This window comes from Apium graveolens, chromosome 5 (assembly GCF_009905375.1).
Source record: "Apium graveolens cultivar Ventura chromosome 5, ASM990537v1, whole genome shotgun sequence".
Classification (NCBI taxonomy): domain Eukaryota; kingdom Viridiplantae; phylum Streptophyta; class Magnoliopsida; order Apiales; family Apiaceae; genus Apium; species Apium graveolens.
Window position 1 is genome coordinate 3,904,042 of NC_133651.1, and position 19,175 is coordinate 3,923,216.

Sequence of the window (19,175 nt, forward strand, 5' to 3'; positions counted from 1 at the left end):
ACAGGAGTGAAGGGCCCATTCTTGAGGATACCAATGTAAAGATGATTGGCCATTCTTATAAACAGCAACATTTTCTTTTTCCATAAAGTGTAATTGGCCTTATCAAAGGGAGGAATCTTGATACTACTGATTTTCTGTGTATTCATTTTTCCAAGATCTAATCTGTTTACTTTCAGATTTTGCTCTGATACCACTTGTTAGGTATGAATACAACACAGAGGGGGAGGGGGGGTGAATGTGTTTTGGCTTGAATGTTTGATTTTTGATCGACTTTGGCTTTAGCAGTTGGTTGTTATCAATGATTTAGTAGAATAGATGTTAAATATAAATAACTATGCAAATATGTAAAACAAAGATCTTCAAAACTCACTTAATTTTATATTAAAAATCAAGTAGTGTTTTGCTACAAAATCTCTAAGTTCTTGTTTTAGAACTTAGCTTCTTTCTTGAGAGAGAACATACAATTTTATATCTTGATTGTTCTACTTAACTAGAGGACCAGTGTTAACTTTATAACTCAGTTAACTGCTGGTTTACACAGTGGATAATAAATATGCTATTAGTTTTTCTAAACTGTCACTTGTTATTTCTATTTATAGAAAAGCAAATCTTCCATTTCTGGCTTAGCATATCTTTAGCATCCCGTGATTACTTTAATCTCCTCTGTCAGTTAATCTTTCCCATTGATCTTGCACATCTCTCAAGCTGCTTTTTGTAGACTTGTCAATCCAGCTATGTGAATTGTTTGTTGATTTGCAACCTTGGATATTAAACTGTTCTGCAATTCTGTACTTAGAGAAATTTCTTCACTTCGATATCTCCAATTAAGCTGTAGAGAACTCGACATCTCGATAGGCATGTTGGCTTGTCGATATCTCTGAAACTTCATTGTTGACTTGACTTATCGACAACTCTGAGTTCTCTAGTGAATTTTGGTTTATCGATAACTCAGAGTTCTCTAATGGACTATGACTTATCGATAACTCAGTGTTCTCTAATGAATGTACACTTGTCGATATCTCTGAGTTCTCGAATGGGTATCCGACTTATCGATATCTCCAATAGCATTTCCTGAGTTCTCGATAGACAATTCCTGAGTTCTCGATAGGTCTTTCTGAGTTCTCGAATGACTTCTCTATAACACTAATTATGTGACTTGTAGAGATCTTGACTTAGAATATTTTACACCAAACAGATTTATTCAACTCCAAACTTCTTCATAATTCTTCTGAGGCATGATCTTCTTGATCTTCTTCCAAATAGAATTCTTAGGCTTGACACTAATTAGAGAAAAATGCTCCAGTCTGCTCCATTTACATTTTACAGACATTAAGTGTTACAAGTATGAATTACAGATTAAGGTTACAATACAACAAATCTTAGGGTTGTCAGTATGACTTAGTCTTGTTATGATACAGACATGTCTTGCACAACACCCGTGACAGGAATACCAGCCGCGCATAATCATGTCCATATATACCATCCTGTTACGCATTCTTTAGAAGGGTATTAATGATACGCATTTCTCCCGTGGATATTATTTGTATGTGTGTTGATATTACGCATTTGAGTTTTGGGTAATATGCAATACCCTCGTTTCAGATGCGTATTAAGATTATTAAGATTGTGTGTGTCTGTGTACGTACACCCACATCACTGTTTTAGCACACAAACACAACTTTTAGCAAGGTCGTTCCATTAGTTTTCAGTCTCTCAAACACAAATTATATATAATTTATTGTGGGTAAAGAAGTGTTAGTCCAGGGGTTACAATGGGTCAGGTAAAAATTCTAATACGCATTTGGTATTAGTTTAATAGAAGGGTATTATTGGCCGTATATCTATGATTGTGGTATTTTAGTAACAAAAGTGTTAAAATGTGGTAAAATTGTCATTTTTTCAATTCAATACTTATACAAAGAATAAATACCTTAATAAAATACCCAAATTGACTAATACACGTAAATAACTAGGTTTTATTATAAATATACTACTTAATTAATTTATTCTTGACTCCACATTTAAATATAAAGATAAATACATTTTTTATGTATACACTTACAAATATAAATTAATTAATAACGCGTGTGCGTGTATATGTGTGTATATTAATTCTTTATTTTTGTTCCTCAACTTTCTCTCTTATTTTCTCTCTTGTTGGATAAACTCGGCCATAAGTTTTGTTAAAGTCAAGAATTATTTAAGGATGAGATGGAAATAAAAAGAAGTTCATGCTCTTCTTGAAAAATGTTCAAGATACAAAGAACATTAAAAATTGACAAACAAACAAAGAAGACTGAGACAAGTACTCTGAGATGATGAAGTCGATATGAAGTCGATATGCTCAACCTCAATAATATCATTCATTACTTGATTTTTTTGAACAAGCAAAACTTACCGCACATGCGATTACTCGTCAAAAACACCTTCATTGACATGTTTCACACAACTCAAAGAATCATGTTTCACACAACTCAAAGACTCTGGTACGATAACATGTTTCACACAACTCAAAGAATCATGTTTCACACAACTCAAAGACTCTGGTACGATCACATCATTCTCGTTCAATTGAATTCCCGCATTTTTGTCTTTAATATTTTCGACTTCCACTTTTTTTTACCTTTGTCTTATTCTCCAAATGTACGTGATGTTCAACCTGAGATGTGAGATTACCAAGAGCCCTTTGCATGTTTATAACTTTCTTTACTCAACTCAATCTTAGACTTATTTCGCAACCTTATAAGTTCATTATATAGATTATTTATGTAATTCAGTCTAAGCTCATATTCATATAACACATCTTAATAATAGCAAACTTAAATTCTGCAGTATAACTATGTTAAGAAACATAATAAAACAAACTGAATAAATATTAAATTAGTTACAAATATGAATAATTAGTGTGCATCATTTATGAATTTGAAAGGGAGGATTTGGTGGGAAAAATAATTTTCTAACTTTAATTTAGAGACTATGAGTTATGGTTGGAGTTATTAGTAGGGAAGCCATTCATATATTTGGGCATGAAGAACTAAGATTGAACTAAGATTGACTGAAGTACGTTTGTGAAGAGTGGGTGGTGTCTCGAATACCACCTAATTGTGTGTACTCATTGCGTATCCGCTTAATGAAATTGACATTCCCTTTTACACTATCAATTTGACGTTCAATGTGAGCAGAGATGATTTAAGTAAGGAAGATGGCTGATCCTGATTAATTTTAGAGTTTAAGGGACCGAAACATCAAATTTCAGAAACTGCATGGACTGAAATGTCAAAAATCTGAAACCGCAGTGGTAAAACTATCAAACTCATGAAGTTTAGGGACTGTTTTGAAACTAATTAATTTCAGAATCGGAGTACACACGAGTATATTTTTAGAGGGTCCCGTTCCCGTGCAATTGTGTGCGGGTTAAACTTTATCTAACATACGACTTCAGGGACGTCAAATCTATATTTCAAGGGCCCAGATTCTTAGATCTGAGTCCTTAAAATAATGATCTAAGGGTTCTGGAACAGTGTGTTGGATATGACTTATAAATCGTTAGGGATTAAAGCCCATTTTTAGATACTTTCGAAAAGACCTCACAGTAAGAAAGTTAACTAATTGTTCTTACATACCAGAGAATTATGTTTAATCTCGTAATTATGCTAATTGGATCAACACCAGTACACCACCCAAAACAACGTGAAATACACCAAAATTGGCCTCTGAAATTCAAATTCTTCTGGACATGCGCCAAAAAACTTATATAGCTCTGAAAAGCCTCTGCTCCCCATCTGGTCCTGTATATTAGAGATTATAAAGATCCACTAAATACATCACATTTATATATAAAATAATTACCTCGAACAGAACAAGTACACATTTGCAACATTAGGTTTGTGAGCATATACATAATCACAAATTCTAGACTTATGAAAGAAGACTGACTGATAAAATTGCAGGTGCAACCTAGCGCTGTATTTAAGCGCAGGTGCTAACTAATCTCGTGAGTTAAGACGTATAACAAGCCATCTCGTAAAGAATCCAGATATATAGCTATATCAACAACTGAATCTGATCAAGTATTCTGACACAATAGATATAAGTTATCTAGTTGTTTGATATACAAACCAGGATGTCTTGTATTGATCTTCAGGGTTTCATCACTCTGACAACTGGATTCTACGATGTGTAGTGACTTCCGCACTATGTATGCCTGCCAACAGCTTTCCCACAAAGAAGAGCATTTCGAGGAATACCATACTCATTAGCGAAACTCTTCACAGGGTTGTAAACTCTAAGATAGAATTGTTGTCCAAGATACTGTCGTTCCCATATCGCAGACCTCAGATTCCACATGCCTTGGTTGTCTAAAGACACTAATATAGAACTCCAAGACTTAGGATATACCTACAAAATTATTTATAATATGTGGAAAAATTAATAAATTTTTGAATTACGAATAGGGAGATTAATTAATCTCCAAAATGACAGTAACTAAAAGTTTATAATCCTTCCCTATCTACTTTACCTGCACAGTATGTCTTGTAAGAGCATCAACTAGATTGTACTTGTTTCTACTAGCTTCTGTCCATTGTCCGAAGCCAAAGCTATTGAGTTTTTCAACAGGGGCAATAATTAGATTGTAAATACCTTTCAAAATAATATTTTGAAGGTTTATTATAACTGATAAGCAGCCAGACTTACCCGACAACCCAAAAATCATAACCATCGAGATGCCAAGACTGCATGGCTTTCTCATTGTTCTGAAAAACAATTTCAACGAAGTCATGATGGTTAGCAGGCATTACTGATGTAGCAACATATGCAGGGCCCTCATACGGGATGTCTTGAATAGAATCCATACTGTATACTCCAGGAATTTCAAAGTAATCTGCAAGTTTTAATGGAGTATCTGCATTGATGTAAGATACCCTGTTGACAGCATATCGTTGCTTGCCGTTTATTAGAGGGGCTGAGTTGGCCAGTACAATTGTTCTTGATGTTTTTATCTTTCCGTAATGGTATGAACCCTGAGGATTTGGACGGGCTGCATTTGATGTTAAATTCCACCTGTACATAAAGGAAATACGTTAATATACTTTGTACCTTCCATTACAATTTATTCTATATTGATTTTGAGATCACATCTGACAAAATAGAATAAGGGCTAGGGTGTAATTGAATTTTGAGATATGCATAGTCTTTTAAAGGACACAGAAAGATGTTACTGGAGCTCTTATTATTTTAGTAAACGGAAATAGAATGGCTTTTAGACTGCTATTGAGGCACCGATTGGTGGACTAAGAATATAAATTCACAGATAATATATGAATATTAGAAGTTGTTGTTTTAGAACCATAGAGCAGAATGTTTTGACTGTTTTGACTGTTAAATTCCATATACCTTAAGGTTCTGGCTTGCTTCATAGACCAGTGAATGTGGTAAGTTGGACCAGCAGGCAAAGGTCCAGAAACTGGAGTCTGAGAATTTGAGTAATGCAGCAATGCGGTACCAGTAAGAACACGTCTTGTAAACCGTGTTGATGCAACAATGTAGTAGTCTTTTGGCGTTTGATCTAAAGTAACTAGGACAGACACAGATTGGCCAACATGCACATCAAGAGAATCATATATGTTCTGAATTGTGTGGGATCCTTCAACTTCAACTAGTTTCATCTTGTGTCCTTGTATCCTGAAGTTCAAGGAGGTAGACAACCCCACATTTGATATCCTAAATAAGTAGGTCTTACCTGAGAAAGCAAAAGATAGAATTTCTAAGAAATTGTAAATTTGAATTACAGTAGATTGCTTATTGATAGTTGATTAATATAGATAATGTATTTTTTGAGTGGTTTAAACAACAAGGACCTTGATCACCGCTATAAGATGATTGAGTTCTTCCATTAATAAGTACACCATCAGGAAATATAAGAGATTTTCCCGAATCCAGATAATGCGCTAGTCCCTGACATCATAAACATGTTGTAAATTATATGACCAGCATTTGGAAGAGGACAAGAGAGAACGCAATGCTATAAATTTCCTCAACTGAAATACTTAAATAGTTTACTTCCTTCTACTGACTACCTGTTCTGATTTGGAAGGTCAGTTTGCTTATTAAAGAAAGTAGCTAAACTTTTCAACCTTACAACTCACAGAAGTACTAAATTACTAACTAAACAAGTAACTTAGTTGTAAACCTATACTACTAGTTTTCTATAGGAAGTTTGGAACTACACTTGGACTTGGTGTTCAGAAGCACCAGAAAAACACAAAAAAAAAGAGTTGTTCATAAATAGGATTTGGTACTTGCTAATACAATTTCTTATTGCTTATGACCATTTTTTTCTCCGGTTTCATTTCTCTCATCTTATTCCTGCACCTTCTCTGCCTACAGACCAACACAAACTTTTCTGTGAAGTGGCTAACAAATTGAACCTGGACCATGTGAGTTCTCCAGGGATTATCTGTTTTTGATGTAAGAACTGTAAAACAGAAGCAAGTATTTGAAACTCAAGAAATTGTCTGTTTGATGAACAACTGTGTAAATTCATTTCTATTTTCTTTGTTCACGAATTATCCTAACTGGTTCTTTGCTTAAACCGCAGACTAAATGTTTAACCCTGCACTGTACCTTGTGTGTATGTTTAATAGACCAACTCTAGACAGTTAAAACATATCCTAAGAAGATACTACCATTCAAGAATAAGGGAAATAAAAGCTAAACTAAACTAAACAAATGTAGACAAGCCATATGTGTTTTTCACCTTATGACTGCTTGTGCGCCAATCACCAATAAGTAAACTAAAATCTCCGGCAGGTAATGAATACGGGACTGGGATTCCAGGTCTTGCATAGACATTCAGTGCTCCAAACCCTCCGGCAGCTTTATGCATCAAAGTTGATGGAAAATATGTGTAACCTCCAATCTGATCTTTCGTTTGAAACTTGTATGTAAAATTAGAATTTGGGGGAATTGCACAATTTGTCCCCAGAACCCCATCCTGCCAAGAGTTCTTCCTTTGTTTAATTCCATTCCTGGTTATGAAAATGAAAGTCATGTCAGTTCAGATCGACACTATGCAATGTGCAGTGACTTTTATTCTAACAGATACACATTGCATAGTGTCGATCCAATACTTTCATAAAATTCACATATTACATTGATGCTACCTCAATTGGATTATAAACTACAAAATACCTAGTCTGCTTGGACAGATTGAGGCCCATGCATGATTACTATTATGTTCTCAGAATAAGAAGATCTAAATAAAAAGTTCTGCAAACATGAAAATATCGATTTATATATAGCATTCATGTTGACCTCTGACTTAGTTTCTGACTAAATATCGGATCAAACACATTGAGGAAAGAAACACAAGAACACGAAATATCGAATATATGGAAGCAAAGAGACAGATATACTTGCCATGTCAAAAGAAAAGGCTGGTCCAGCTGATTGAAGAGGTGAAGGACAATGTTGTCATTAGTGACAACATCAAGTCTAGGTCCAGGAAATTGACCATTGATGAGGATGACCTTCACATTAAAACCAAACAAGTTATAAAACATATATAATCTCTAGCCTTATTGCATGTGTGCATGACTTCACCCCGGAGGCATGTGTGCGCGAGTATTACGAGTCCTGCTCAAATCCTGATTTCCTAAATAATGAGCAAAAAGTTATAAACTAACTGGCAGTGACTTGAAAATCACCTGTTGAGGGACACCAAGAGGAGAAGCAGTTCCATAAGTAACAGTCCATGTAAAGTATCTGTAAGGATCCTCTGCTTTCGCAATCGCGACACTCAGAAGTATTACACAGATCAACTGACACAAAACCAAATTTCCCATATCGCCAAATATTCGAAAACAACAGCCCGCAAACTCCAGTCTCTCTGCAAAATGATCACCAACGAAAAGCAGCAGATAGAAGATTTTAGAATAACTTAATGCATGCCAGGTTTGGTCGAAGTATGTGTACAAATCCTGGTTAATGGAAAAGAATGTGTTTTGTGGGCTAAGAAATTTTCAGACCAAGGGCGACAGAATATAAACTCTTAACCAAGTTAACGTCTTCTGTGTTTAGTACTCATAAATGGGTGTATATATGATGAGATGACAGGTGAGCAATGGAAAATCAAGAAAAGCTTCGCCTTTAGGCTATCCCAAGTGAAGTGTTGATGATCAGCGTATATCACGCGTTTTAGTTAATGATGAGAAGGCCTTTGCGTAATGTAAAAGGCTGGTCGTTGCCATTATCACTCTTGCTATCACATTTTCCCCCTCCACAATTGCACCTTTTTTAACCAATTTGCCCGTTGCAATTCAGATACATAATTATGTAAAGATAGGGTCAAGTTCTATAGATACTGTTTTTGTCGAAGACCACATACACCACTTATGTTATGCTTGCATAAAAATATTGCAAAACTTATTATTTTGCGACTTATTATTTTATATAGATCATTATTTTATTCAAAATCTTGAACATCGTACACATTGTAGAACATTACAAAATATTTTATTTTACGAAACATGTTTAGTTTGCAAAACATTTGTTAAAATTGCAGAACATACACATTCACTACAAGAAAATAGGACAAAACTGACCGTAAAAAACGGTCGGTAGATAGGCAAAACGGTCGGTTAAAAGGTTCATAACCGACCACGAGGGGTGGGTGGTTTTAGCCTGGTCGGTTATGACCTTTGGTCGGGTTTAAGCCTCATAACCGACCAACATAGTGGTCGGTTAAGTGCCGGGGCATTTTACTAAAATGCGGGGTCACTCTGTACACGTGGTAACACGTGTGCATACGTGTCGCCACGTCACTGAGTCATAACCGACTGCAGGTGGTCGGTTATGTCTATTTCTAAATGTTGACTGGAACTCATAACCGACCGTGGTCAAAGTGTGCACATCGGTCGGTTTTATTTCAGAAGCTAACTTAAACTTCATAACCGACCGTCCTAAAACGACCACCCTCTAAAGACGACGGTCGGTTATGTCTATTTTTAAAATGTTGACTGGAACTCATAACCGACCGTGGTCAAAATGTGCACATCGGTCGGTTTTATTTCAGAAGCTAACTTAAATGTCATAACCGACCGTCCTAAAACCGACCACCCTCTAAATGAGACGGTCGGTTTTATGAAGAAGGTGGTCGGTTATGTCACCTGACGGTCGGTTTTCTGGGTTTTGTAATGGTCAAAAGTGGTCGGTTATGCCTATTGTCGGTCGGTTTTAAGGTCTGATTTTAAAAAAAAATTGCAGATTTTTCTGCAGCCCCTGCATACCAAACCAAATCAATACACAAATCCAATCCAATCACAATCAAACAACCAAAACAAACAACAATGATAATCATTAAACTATACTACTCAAAATCATTCGCAAAAACTAGTAAATTTCATAATTAAACCATCGTAATTAAATCCAACGCAAACATTTACAAACTCCAATAACCGGAGGATTAAACCGTATCATTACATCATTATAGTCTTAAAACCATCACAACGTATTATATTACATCCCATAACCATCAAATTACAATAGTCTTAAAACCGATCAGTATAAACTAATTCGACAAATTTAATGAATTAGTGATATTCGTAAAACATACTTCAGAAAATAATATATTTGATAATATTTTGATTGCAAAACATAGGTGATCTCCGAGTTCTCCAACAAAAACGTGGTCTCCATAAAACTTAACTCTTAAAGATAATCTTCTACATTTTGTAGATTAATTAGATGAAATTTAGTCGAATATCTGCTAATCAAAATAGTAATATAAGAATAATGTAAAAATAATTAAGATTTTATTATTTAAATTTTGTTTATTAATTAAACTAGCTTAAATCCCGTGCAATGCACGGGTTCCCGTTAATATTTAAAATTTTTATTTATCCTGTCATATTATAATTTTAAAATATTTATATAAATATATAATAATTATAAATTTATAATAAAAATAATAGGATAATCCGTGATCGTAATTTAGTAGAATAAGTATATTATATCTAATAGTTTAACAATTTAGTAATTTAACGTATATATAATACTATTTATTTATATATTTTTTAATAATATGATAAGCTTTGTTTGCATTTTACTAGGATAATTAGACTGTGTGTAGTAGTTTAATAATTTCGTAGTTTAGCGGATATATAACATTATTTATTTATTTTTTTAGCAAACAAAATTAGGAAATAACCGTTGAACCAAATTATAACACATTCCGGTCATTATAGTATAATATAAATAAATGTGTGCTACTTAAATTGATTCTGGAGGATAATAATTGACAATGGTTTTTTTTTTGCAAGAGTCGACAAGATATGTTAAATCAGCTATATTACCTGATTATTATTTTTTGAAACCAAGTTATTTATCTATCTGATTACTAGATGGTGAATCGTTAAATATTAGTTGATTATTATAAGTTGACTAAGCACTATCACGGTATCGTCAAATCGTCAAATTATCTAAAACCCCGCCTTTAAACACTTTTATTTCAAATCAAGACTTAAAACATCGACAAAAAAAAATGGTGCGTCAAAATATTCCTTGCGAGTCGCGGGTTTTAAATATTAAATGACCTGACTAAATCGATCCCAACCCACTGAATATTGCAAATTAGTTTGGATTGTAAATTTATTTTTTATAAATTGGATTGAAATTTTAAAAATCCAATTTAATTGATTGAATTATTAATTTTCGTTAACCCGTCGAATGCAAACCCTACTTGCGACCATACTATGGCTTGAGTATGAGCTGTGATGTTCCTTCACAAAATATACCGAGAAGGACCTTTAAGTCCTAGAATCATTTATAATAGAGCGAAGATACGTTTTGAAATGTATGTTTTTAAAAAACATTATTTAAATTTATTTGTTCACTTCAATTTTTAAATTAAATTTATATTAATAAAACAAATTTGAGTTCACATATCTTCATTTACATTTCCAAAATCAACCCGAATTTCACATATTATAGTCAATCAATTCAATTAATTTACTAATATTCACTTATCTTAATATATGTGATCTTTTAAAAGTGAACAATTATTTTGAAATAGAGAGCATTTGATTAGTATTTTAATCTCTCTTTCTGTAAAAAACGGGAAATTTACGATTATTTTGTGTTATATTAAATAAATTATTATATATTTTATTACAATGTAAATTATGGTTGGTCATAAATTTTACCCGTTTCGTATTTTATATGTTCAGTACGATTTCAGATATTTTTCAACCATTGCATGTGGGGACGTAGATTCTGATTTTTAAAATTTAACAAAGAATAAACATGCGTATTCACTTTTTGTTTTATGTGAATACGCATGTTAAACATGGGTATCCTTTGTAAAAGTAAAATCCTTTGTAAAAGTAAAAGGGAATACGCATGTTCAACATGCGTATTCTTTGTTAAATTTTAGAAGATTGAATACACTTCCCTTAAATGCGTATTTTGTGGGTATTTTGGGCGGTTCGCGCGCATCTGAACATTTTGGACAGTTGAAGGTGAAAAGTGGTGTGGTTTGGGCATTCTTTCTAACTATTTTTGGTACATCCAGTTAATTTATAAAATATCTCGTTTCGTGAAAGATGATCTTACCGGACCCTTACAGGTACACCGAAACCCACAAAAATCATATTTCTATTTTTACAAAATTACGGGTCATTCAAATATTTTATATTTTCGCATTTTGGAAAGATAGTATTTTTTGGGAAAATGTGGCATAATTTTTGTATTTGTGTTATAATAAATTTTCCCCGTTGATTATTAATTTTGGACTAATTATTTTTAATAAAATGATATAATTAGGCACCAAATAAATTTAGAAGTATATGTTTGTAGTTAAAAATAGATTATAATTATTAACAATTTTCATAAAAATCATAAAAATACAATAAAAAATCAGATTTTTCTCTGAAATTAGGGTTAGGGTGTCAAGAACTGTTCTTGAGATCAAACCATGATTTTGAAGTGATTTGGAAAGCAAATCATGTCGTGTTTATAATTAAAATGAAGCTCTTGAGTTGCTCTATCTAAATCCATCAACCAAATCCTTGAAAAAGGTATAAATTTCAATTTCAAAAATTAGGGTTTATAGTCGGATTTGGGGGTTTCTTGTATACTGATTTCTGGCTTATTTTGATGTTTTAAATATCTTTGGGATGTTGTTTACAATCGATTTGCATAGTTTTATGGATGTTGTAGCTCAGGAAGTATGAAGTCGAGTTCAATGATTTTTGACCATTTTGTTTTGATTTTTCCGGTTGGTATTTTGGAATCGGTCGCCGGTCACCTGCAAGTTACAAAGTAAAAGTAAAAGTAATATATATACAAAGTACAAATTCGGCTGCAAAACAATTAAACAAAAGGCTTATTCTCCTGTTATTCGCCATTGAACCGCGGTTCAGAAAAACCGGCTCAGCACGACACGGACCGTTTAATTACACAAGCCGTTCACGGGTTCCGTTGTAAGTAAACCGGCCCGTTAAAAATTCGGTCGGCCCGCACGGACCGTTCGTTTGGCCGGCTCTAGAATGAATAACTTGTATACATTCATAGATTCGTTTTGAGATATGTATCGTTGTTTTTGGTTAATGATTTAGCCATTTTGATTGTTGGCCGGAATTTCACAGGTTTTGTTCGAAACTCGTCGCAATCGACGATTAATCGATTGGACGTGATCATTGTTATTCTAGTTAGATGGTTGGTTTGATTTGTGGTGATTTTGCAATGAAAACTCGAACAAATCGGGTTGTGTTTCGCCCCAACCGGAGCTCACCGACGTCCGTCAAGGCCATCGAAATCTAGGCATAAACACGGTTTCCATCTGGTGTTCTTGAGGACCCGAATGGGTTCTTAGTGACCCGGTTTACCGACCAGGGTTTAATCCGTTCTCTCCCATCTGATTTTATAAAGAAATTTTATGTGAAATATTTTTTTTATAATTCAAAAATTTTAATTTTAATTTTAAAATTTATTTTTAATCTAAAATAATTTGGTTAGTTATTTTTAAATAATTAACTAAATTAATTTAAATCCAGAAAATTATTTTCCTTTATTATTTTTGATAATCATAATTTGATTTAATTATTTAAAAATAACTAACCAAATTATTCTCTCAATTATTTAAATGAACAAAGATGTTTATAAATCATTCAAAAATTATTTGCAGTGGTTTCTTTTGATATCGATACTTGGAAATCAAATTATAGTACTTGTTGGGCATTCTTGGCTCACTCCTACTTTGTCATTTCTTATCCTGTCAGAGATCCTTGAGGATAACTGTAGATAGCTCACAGTAGTCAACGAAAGAGATATACCTCAGCTTCAGGAAGTTGGATATCTCAAAGTGCATAAGACGAGGTAGTTGGTAAAGAGGTAATGAGGTAATGATTTGAGTTAGTTATAAAAATTTAGATGTTTAGATTCTTATTTCATAACATAGCCTGTAACTGATCAAGAGTTTGAGGGGTCATCTGTATATTTATGTTAATATATAAGTTTATATTATTTAAAATGTTATTTGGTGACACTCAATCCTGACCCCGGATTTGGGGTGATGTCACAGTTGGTATCAGAGCCATAGATTATTGGCCCCTGATATAAGAATGGGTAGAAGTTAAGATAAGATTGGCAGGTCATATAAGATAGGGATGACATTAAGTAAATTCTTGTTAAGCTTGAGTTGAGATTATTGGATATGGTATTGATTACTAAGATAAGATCGCGTTAATGGTGTGAGGTGAATGTGTTGACGATATAGATATATTGAGTATCCGGACCCTATATTTATGAGGAGCCGACAACTCGACTTATATCTAATGAACTACCCTGATTTTGTGGTTTCGTACGACCTAAGGTTGATCCCTCCTAAGTTTGGTCGAGGGAGAGGCAAATGAGTTTTAGTATGATCTAGTTTAGGATTGTGTAGTAGAAAAAGTTACTAAGCTTGAGGCAACAAGTTGATTGGAGAGCCAAAGTTGCAAGTTTAAAGGCACTATTCTTGTGAGAATTTTCTTGTTATTGTCACCCACTCCTTGGGCATCGCGCAAGGAACGACACGCCTACCTTATAAGGTATACTTAGAGTTGACAAGAAAATATGGTTTTAGGTATAGAAAGAACATTGAGTTGTGCCGATTGATTGCGTCTATGACGTCAAAAACGATGATGACAATATCAAATGTAGTACCAGATGTCAGCATTGGAGTTAGAGCTATGAATGAGATTATGGGTGGCAATTGGATCCAAAATCCAGTTAACCAAACCAATCTGATCCAAATTTTGGGTTCTTGGATCAATAAATAATCACATATAACAAAATGGATGGGGTTGGGTTCAAGTCATATATTTCCTTTCAAATAAGGATCGAAAACTATGACACCCGTATTTTACCCATATTTTACCCCATCGTCATTGAGATTGAATCATAAATTTACCTTAGGGGTATATATGCATATGCATCATTCACAATCAGAGATTCTCTTATACATATTATGATTTTTGGACGATAACATGACGGTGCCCTTACTTTGCAAAACACTTTCTATTTAATATCATGTGAAATTACATTGATAACCCTCAGTACTTGTTTCATAAGCTGGGGTATAATAAATTTCATAAACAATGAACAACTACCCAAGCAATCGAATAAAAATTAATAAATTATTAAGATTTTAGATTAGTGTGTATACTAAAAATTTTGTTTTCATTTCCTCCTAGATAATAATATTATGACTGTTATTAATTTTTCAAAGTGACACAAAAAAATCACGATTTTTAATATCAATATCAATTGTCAAGCATCAGTAGACACGATATACTAATGTAACTATTATATTAAATTTCAAAGAGTACATTAAAAAATACAAAATTAAATGATTTTTTTATTATTCAAAAGTTTTTAAAGTATAAAATGGGTTACCCATATTTTTATCCAGAACCATTATAACCCGAACCAAATTTCAACCCTATATAAATTAAATATAGGTCAAATATGGATTTCGGTCAAGACCCAATCCAAGTTCATTTTTAATTACCCATAACCCACCGACATCCATTTTTTGTCGGGCCTAAATGAGATAGTTATGCAGCGGTTAATGGAGTTTTCATCGACCGGTAAATGTGAGATGAACCCAATTCTTTAATTTGATACGTTGTTAGTGATTTATGAGAACAACTAAAAAGGAATTTGAAGTGGAACAATATTGAAAATGCAAGAATTCATATTTCATAGCATAAGTTTGTTCAAACTATAAAGGAATTTGTACCTCTGATCTCAGTTTGAACAACTAAAATATTTGAACATTGGACAACATCTATATTCGATTGTATGAATGTCAATTGTGATGCTAATATTTTTAGAAAAAAATTAAAAATTGGTTTAGGTTAGATTGCTCGGTAGAACATCGAATTTTTTTTTAGTTTCAAAAATATTTGTATTCAGTATGTTAAGAGATCCAGAAACAAAGCGTCTAATTGTTTAGCTCTTTTATTTGTTTTTCAACCTGGTTGCATTATTGACGGGGGATTTGTCCCGGTTAAGTTTCTTTCAAGTTAATGAAATTTATTTTAAATTTGTCGAAAAAATAAGTTATATAAAATTATGCTACATATCATGTAATATTCAAATTCTTACGGTACCAATGTAAAAAAATACTCTTTTTGTCCCATTCAGTTGCATAAAGTTTTTTTTCAATACTTGACTGACACATAACTGATCAAATATATTTGAAGGATTTTTCAAAATTTATCAACAACTTTTGAAAAATCCGCTAATTTATATAACGAATACATTAATTAAGGATGTAATTGGATCTGAGCTGATCACAACAGCTCAAACTCGTTAACTCGGCTCGGCCAGGCTCAAACTCATATACGAATCGAGTTCGAACACATGTTCAAACTCATTTATTTAAACGAGTTGAGCTAAATATGAACGAACTCGATTAGAGCTGGGCCCGAAACTCGACAACTCGACTTAGCTCGGCTCTAACATGTTTAAAGTTTACATAAAAATATTTTGTACATTTATTTTTATTATATAAATTGAATTTTAACTATATTTTATTAATATTTTCTTTTTAAGAGTTGAGATCTCGAGTCAAATCCGCTCGACTCGTTTAAACCTGACTAGTTTGCCTCGGGAGTAAATTCGAATCAACTCATCTATTAAATGAGTTGAGTTTAAAAAATTTATACTTAACGTGCGATTTGACTACTTAAAAATGCCCAAACTTAAACTCATTTATAAAATACCCGACTCATCTCAGCTATACCTAGGGCTGTGCATTCGGTTAACCGAAACCGAAACCGAATTTTTTTTCGGTTAACCGAAACCGAAATGTTGGAAAAACCCCTGCCGAAAACCGAACCGAATACGATTCGGTTTTATAACCGAACCGAATTTAATTATTCGGGTTTTACCGAAAACCGAATTTCAAACCGAAATTTATTAGAAAATATAAAAATTGCACAAACACATTCTACAAGTGTTAATTTAACCATAAGTTTACAACCTCCAAATTTAAACACTTAAAAATTTATAAACAAGTTTACACTGCAAATCTGCAAACTGCTCTCAAACAGCAAGTGGGAAGAGAAGAACATTCAAAAAAGAAAGAGAGAAATTGCTCTCTGTGCAAGTCACTTGCATAGTTGCATTTGTTCTTTTTTACTATTGCTTTAATATTGATGTATCCTTGTTAGTGCTTTCTGATTTTTCTGCTCAGTTTAACTCCAAAGTTCATTTAATCAAAATGGCTACTGACAAGCCCAGCTAGTGATTCTTGTCTTGTTTAAATCGGAGTTACTTACTACAATTGAATCGAAGAGTTACAAATTGAATCGAAGAGTTAAAGTTGGTCTGTGGAGTCGACGCCGACAGTGTGTAGGAGGTCGACACTCGGCAGTCCGTCAGTAAGATTAACTTAAGAAATGTTATAGTACAAAATACAAATGTAATAATATTTTTATATCATATAAATTATTTCGGTTAATTTTAACGATTTTCGGTTAACCGCGGTTAATAACCGAAATACCGAAAAACCGAAATTTTAAGAAATCATTACCGAAAACCGAACCGAATTTATTAATTTGGTTAACCGAACCGAAAAAATATCGGTTATTTGGTTCGGTTTTCGGTTAACCGAACCGGATGCACAGCCCTAGCTATACCCCATAAGTTTATCACTGATACAGCGATACATACTAGTCTACGGGATCTTTATATCCTCTTTTTCGTTGTTTAAAAAACTTTGTAATTTCGTCGGTTAATTCCCACCCCATAGGATAATCTCATTATTGTTGGCTGTCTTATCTTTTTTTTAACCAACTCAACCAAGTACCTTTTTCCTTGGTGAATGGAATCATAGAAACAAAACAAAGTGACTTCCACTTTATATGTTTTTAACCCCTTGTTCTGAGAACATGACATGTTTAGTTAAATGATAATACTATGTCAAATTATGATGTTCCTCTAGACTTTGATTGAGCATTTAAAGGCCTAATTTGTCTCGTTAATTGTATAATTTCAGATGGAACTGTAGTTATCTTATTCCTTCAGCTAAAGACCCAAAATTGAAGTGCACTTCAATATTTTACAACTGTGGCCAACTGATTGCTGTGCTCAACTGGCTTAGGCTTGCATTTTAGGTATTTAGGTTATCTCTAACAGTTTTAATCTAAAATTTTTAATTTGAATCATCAACGGATCCAAATTCTGATTCAAATTTCTGATAAACTCCAACAGCGTGATCTAAATTTTGATTTAAATTACCTTTTATATATTATAATACGTAAATATCATATTAAACTCTTTATTCTTAAATGTTATATTTAAACATGAATAACTATTTATATTATATCTAATAAATTAATTAAATCAAAAATAATTTGTTTTACTACACTTAAAAAATATTAAAATTATAAACTAAATTAGCTAAAAATATATTAATTTCATTAATTAACATCTAAAATATCATTAACATTCATTAATTAATCACAATCAATTTTAAATCTAATAAACTGAAATTATAAAAGTAAAAAAATTATTATTATATATTAAACCAAATTTAGATCAGAACAGATCCAAATTTGGATCAGTGAGGAACATTACTGATCACCATTTCGATCACTATTGGAGGAGAATTTAGGATAATCTGCCCCAAATTTGAATTTTTTGAATCATTATTGCAGATGCTCTTACTATCTCAAAGATTCGATTTTAATTGAATGCACAAATTTAAGTCACCAAACTAAAATGTTATGTTAAGTTTTTCTATGATCCTAAGGAAGTCATGCTTTTGCCCTCGTAAACGGATCCGCATGAGTGGTGAAAAAAAGTATACTAGTAGGAGCGCTGTAGCGTTACACGACTTTTTTGTACATGGGCTGAAATTTTGATACACCTATTGCTAAGGGCCTGCCTGTTTTACAGCCCACTTCTAATCAAAACCCGTATTACGGCCCATTTTGTAGCAAAAAAGTACTTTAGATACTGAACAGCAGAGTACCCAGATGGCCCAAAAGATGGAGCTAGATGCTTGCATACTACTCCCTCTGTCCCTCCCAAATGTTTACATTTGGGTGGGGCGCGGAGTTTAAGAAAAATGATAAAATATTGGAGGAAATTTAAAAAAGTGAGTAAAGTAGTGGGACCGATTAATATTATATGTATAAAGTGGGTATAGTAGAGAGAAGTAGTGAATGTAGTTATTTTAAAAATTATAAAAACCTTACTATTTTTCGAAAGTTTTGAAATGTAAACAATTAGAAGGGACATCAAAAAAAGGAAAGTGTAAACAAATGAGAGGGACAGAGGGAGTAATTAGTTTAGGTGTCGATTGAGAATGAATCGGCGTGAATTAATTGGAGAATTAATCAAAATAAAAATTGAATATTTTTAAATATTTTAATATTATTTAATTTATTCATTTTTCTAATATGAAATATATAATTTAAAAATAATTTACAAATATTACTCAGATTTCAAATATTAATTCGGCCAAATATTTTTTAAAAATTAATTAGGGATTAATCGGAAATTTTTTAAAAATCCGGAAATTTTAGAAACCAGAGCGAGACCCAGCTCAAAAATATTCATCTAAAATTTAATGAAGGGGGAGTCATCTCGCAAAACACCTGTATGGCTTCCACGTTGCATAT

The 19,175-nt window shown here is 32.9% G+C and overlaps 1 protein-coding gene across 3 annotated transcripts; it reads right to left on the reverse strand.

Moving 5' to 3' along the window:
- Window positions 1–3,343: 3,343 nt before the first annotated feature.
- LOC141662023 (L-ascorbate oxidase homolog) lies at window positions 3,344–8,171 on the reverse strand. 3 transcript variants are annotated; one of them, XR_012550215.1, is made up of 9 exons: window positions 7,707–8,171; window positions 7,420–7,529; window positions 6,758–7,028; window positions 5,859–5,955; window positions 5,395–5,740; window positions 4,696–5,061; window positions 4,520–4,598; window positions 4,120–4,398; window positions 3,344–3,788 (listed from the first exon to the last, which is right to left on the reverse strand). XR_012550215.1 is itself a non-coding variant. In XM_074469075.1 (8 exons), the coding sequence occupies exons 1-8, from the start codon at window positions 7,842–7,844 to the stop codon at window positions 4,195–4,197; spliced, it is 1,611 nt and encodes a 536-aa protein (XP_074325176.1). In that variant the 5' UTR covers window positions 7,845–8,171; the 3' UTR covers window positions 3,795–4,194. The 3 variants fall into 3 exon arrangements, 2 of the variants coding, with proteins under 2 accessions (XP_074325176.1, XP_074325177.1); XM_074469075.1 differs by lacking the exon at window positions 3,344–3,788 and having other exon boundaries at window positions 3,795–4,398; XM_074469076.1 differs by lacking the exons at window positions 3,344–3,788; window positions 7,420–7,529; window positions 7,707–8,171 and adding an exon at window positions 7,192–7,393 and having other exon boundaries at window positions 3,795–4,398.
- Window positions 8,172–19,175: the final 11,004 nt, after the last annotated feature.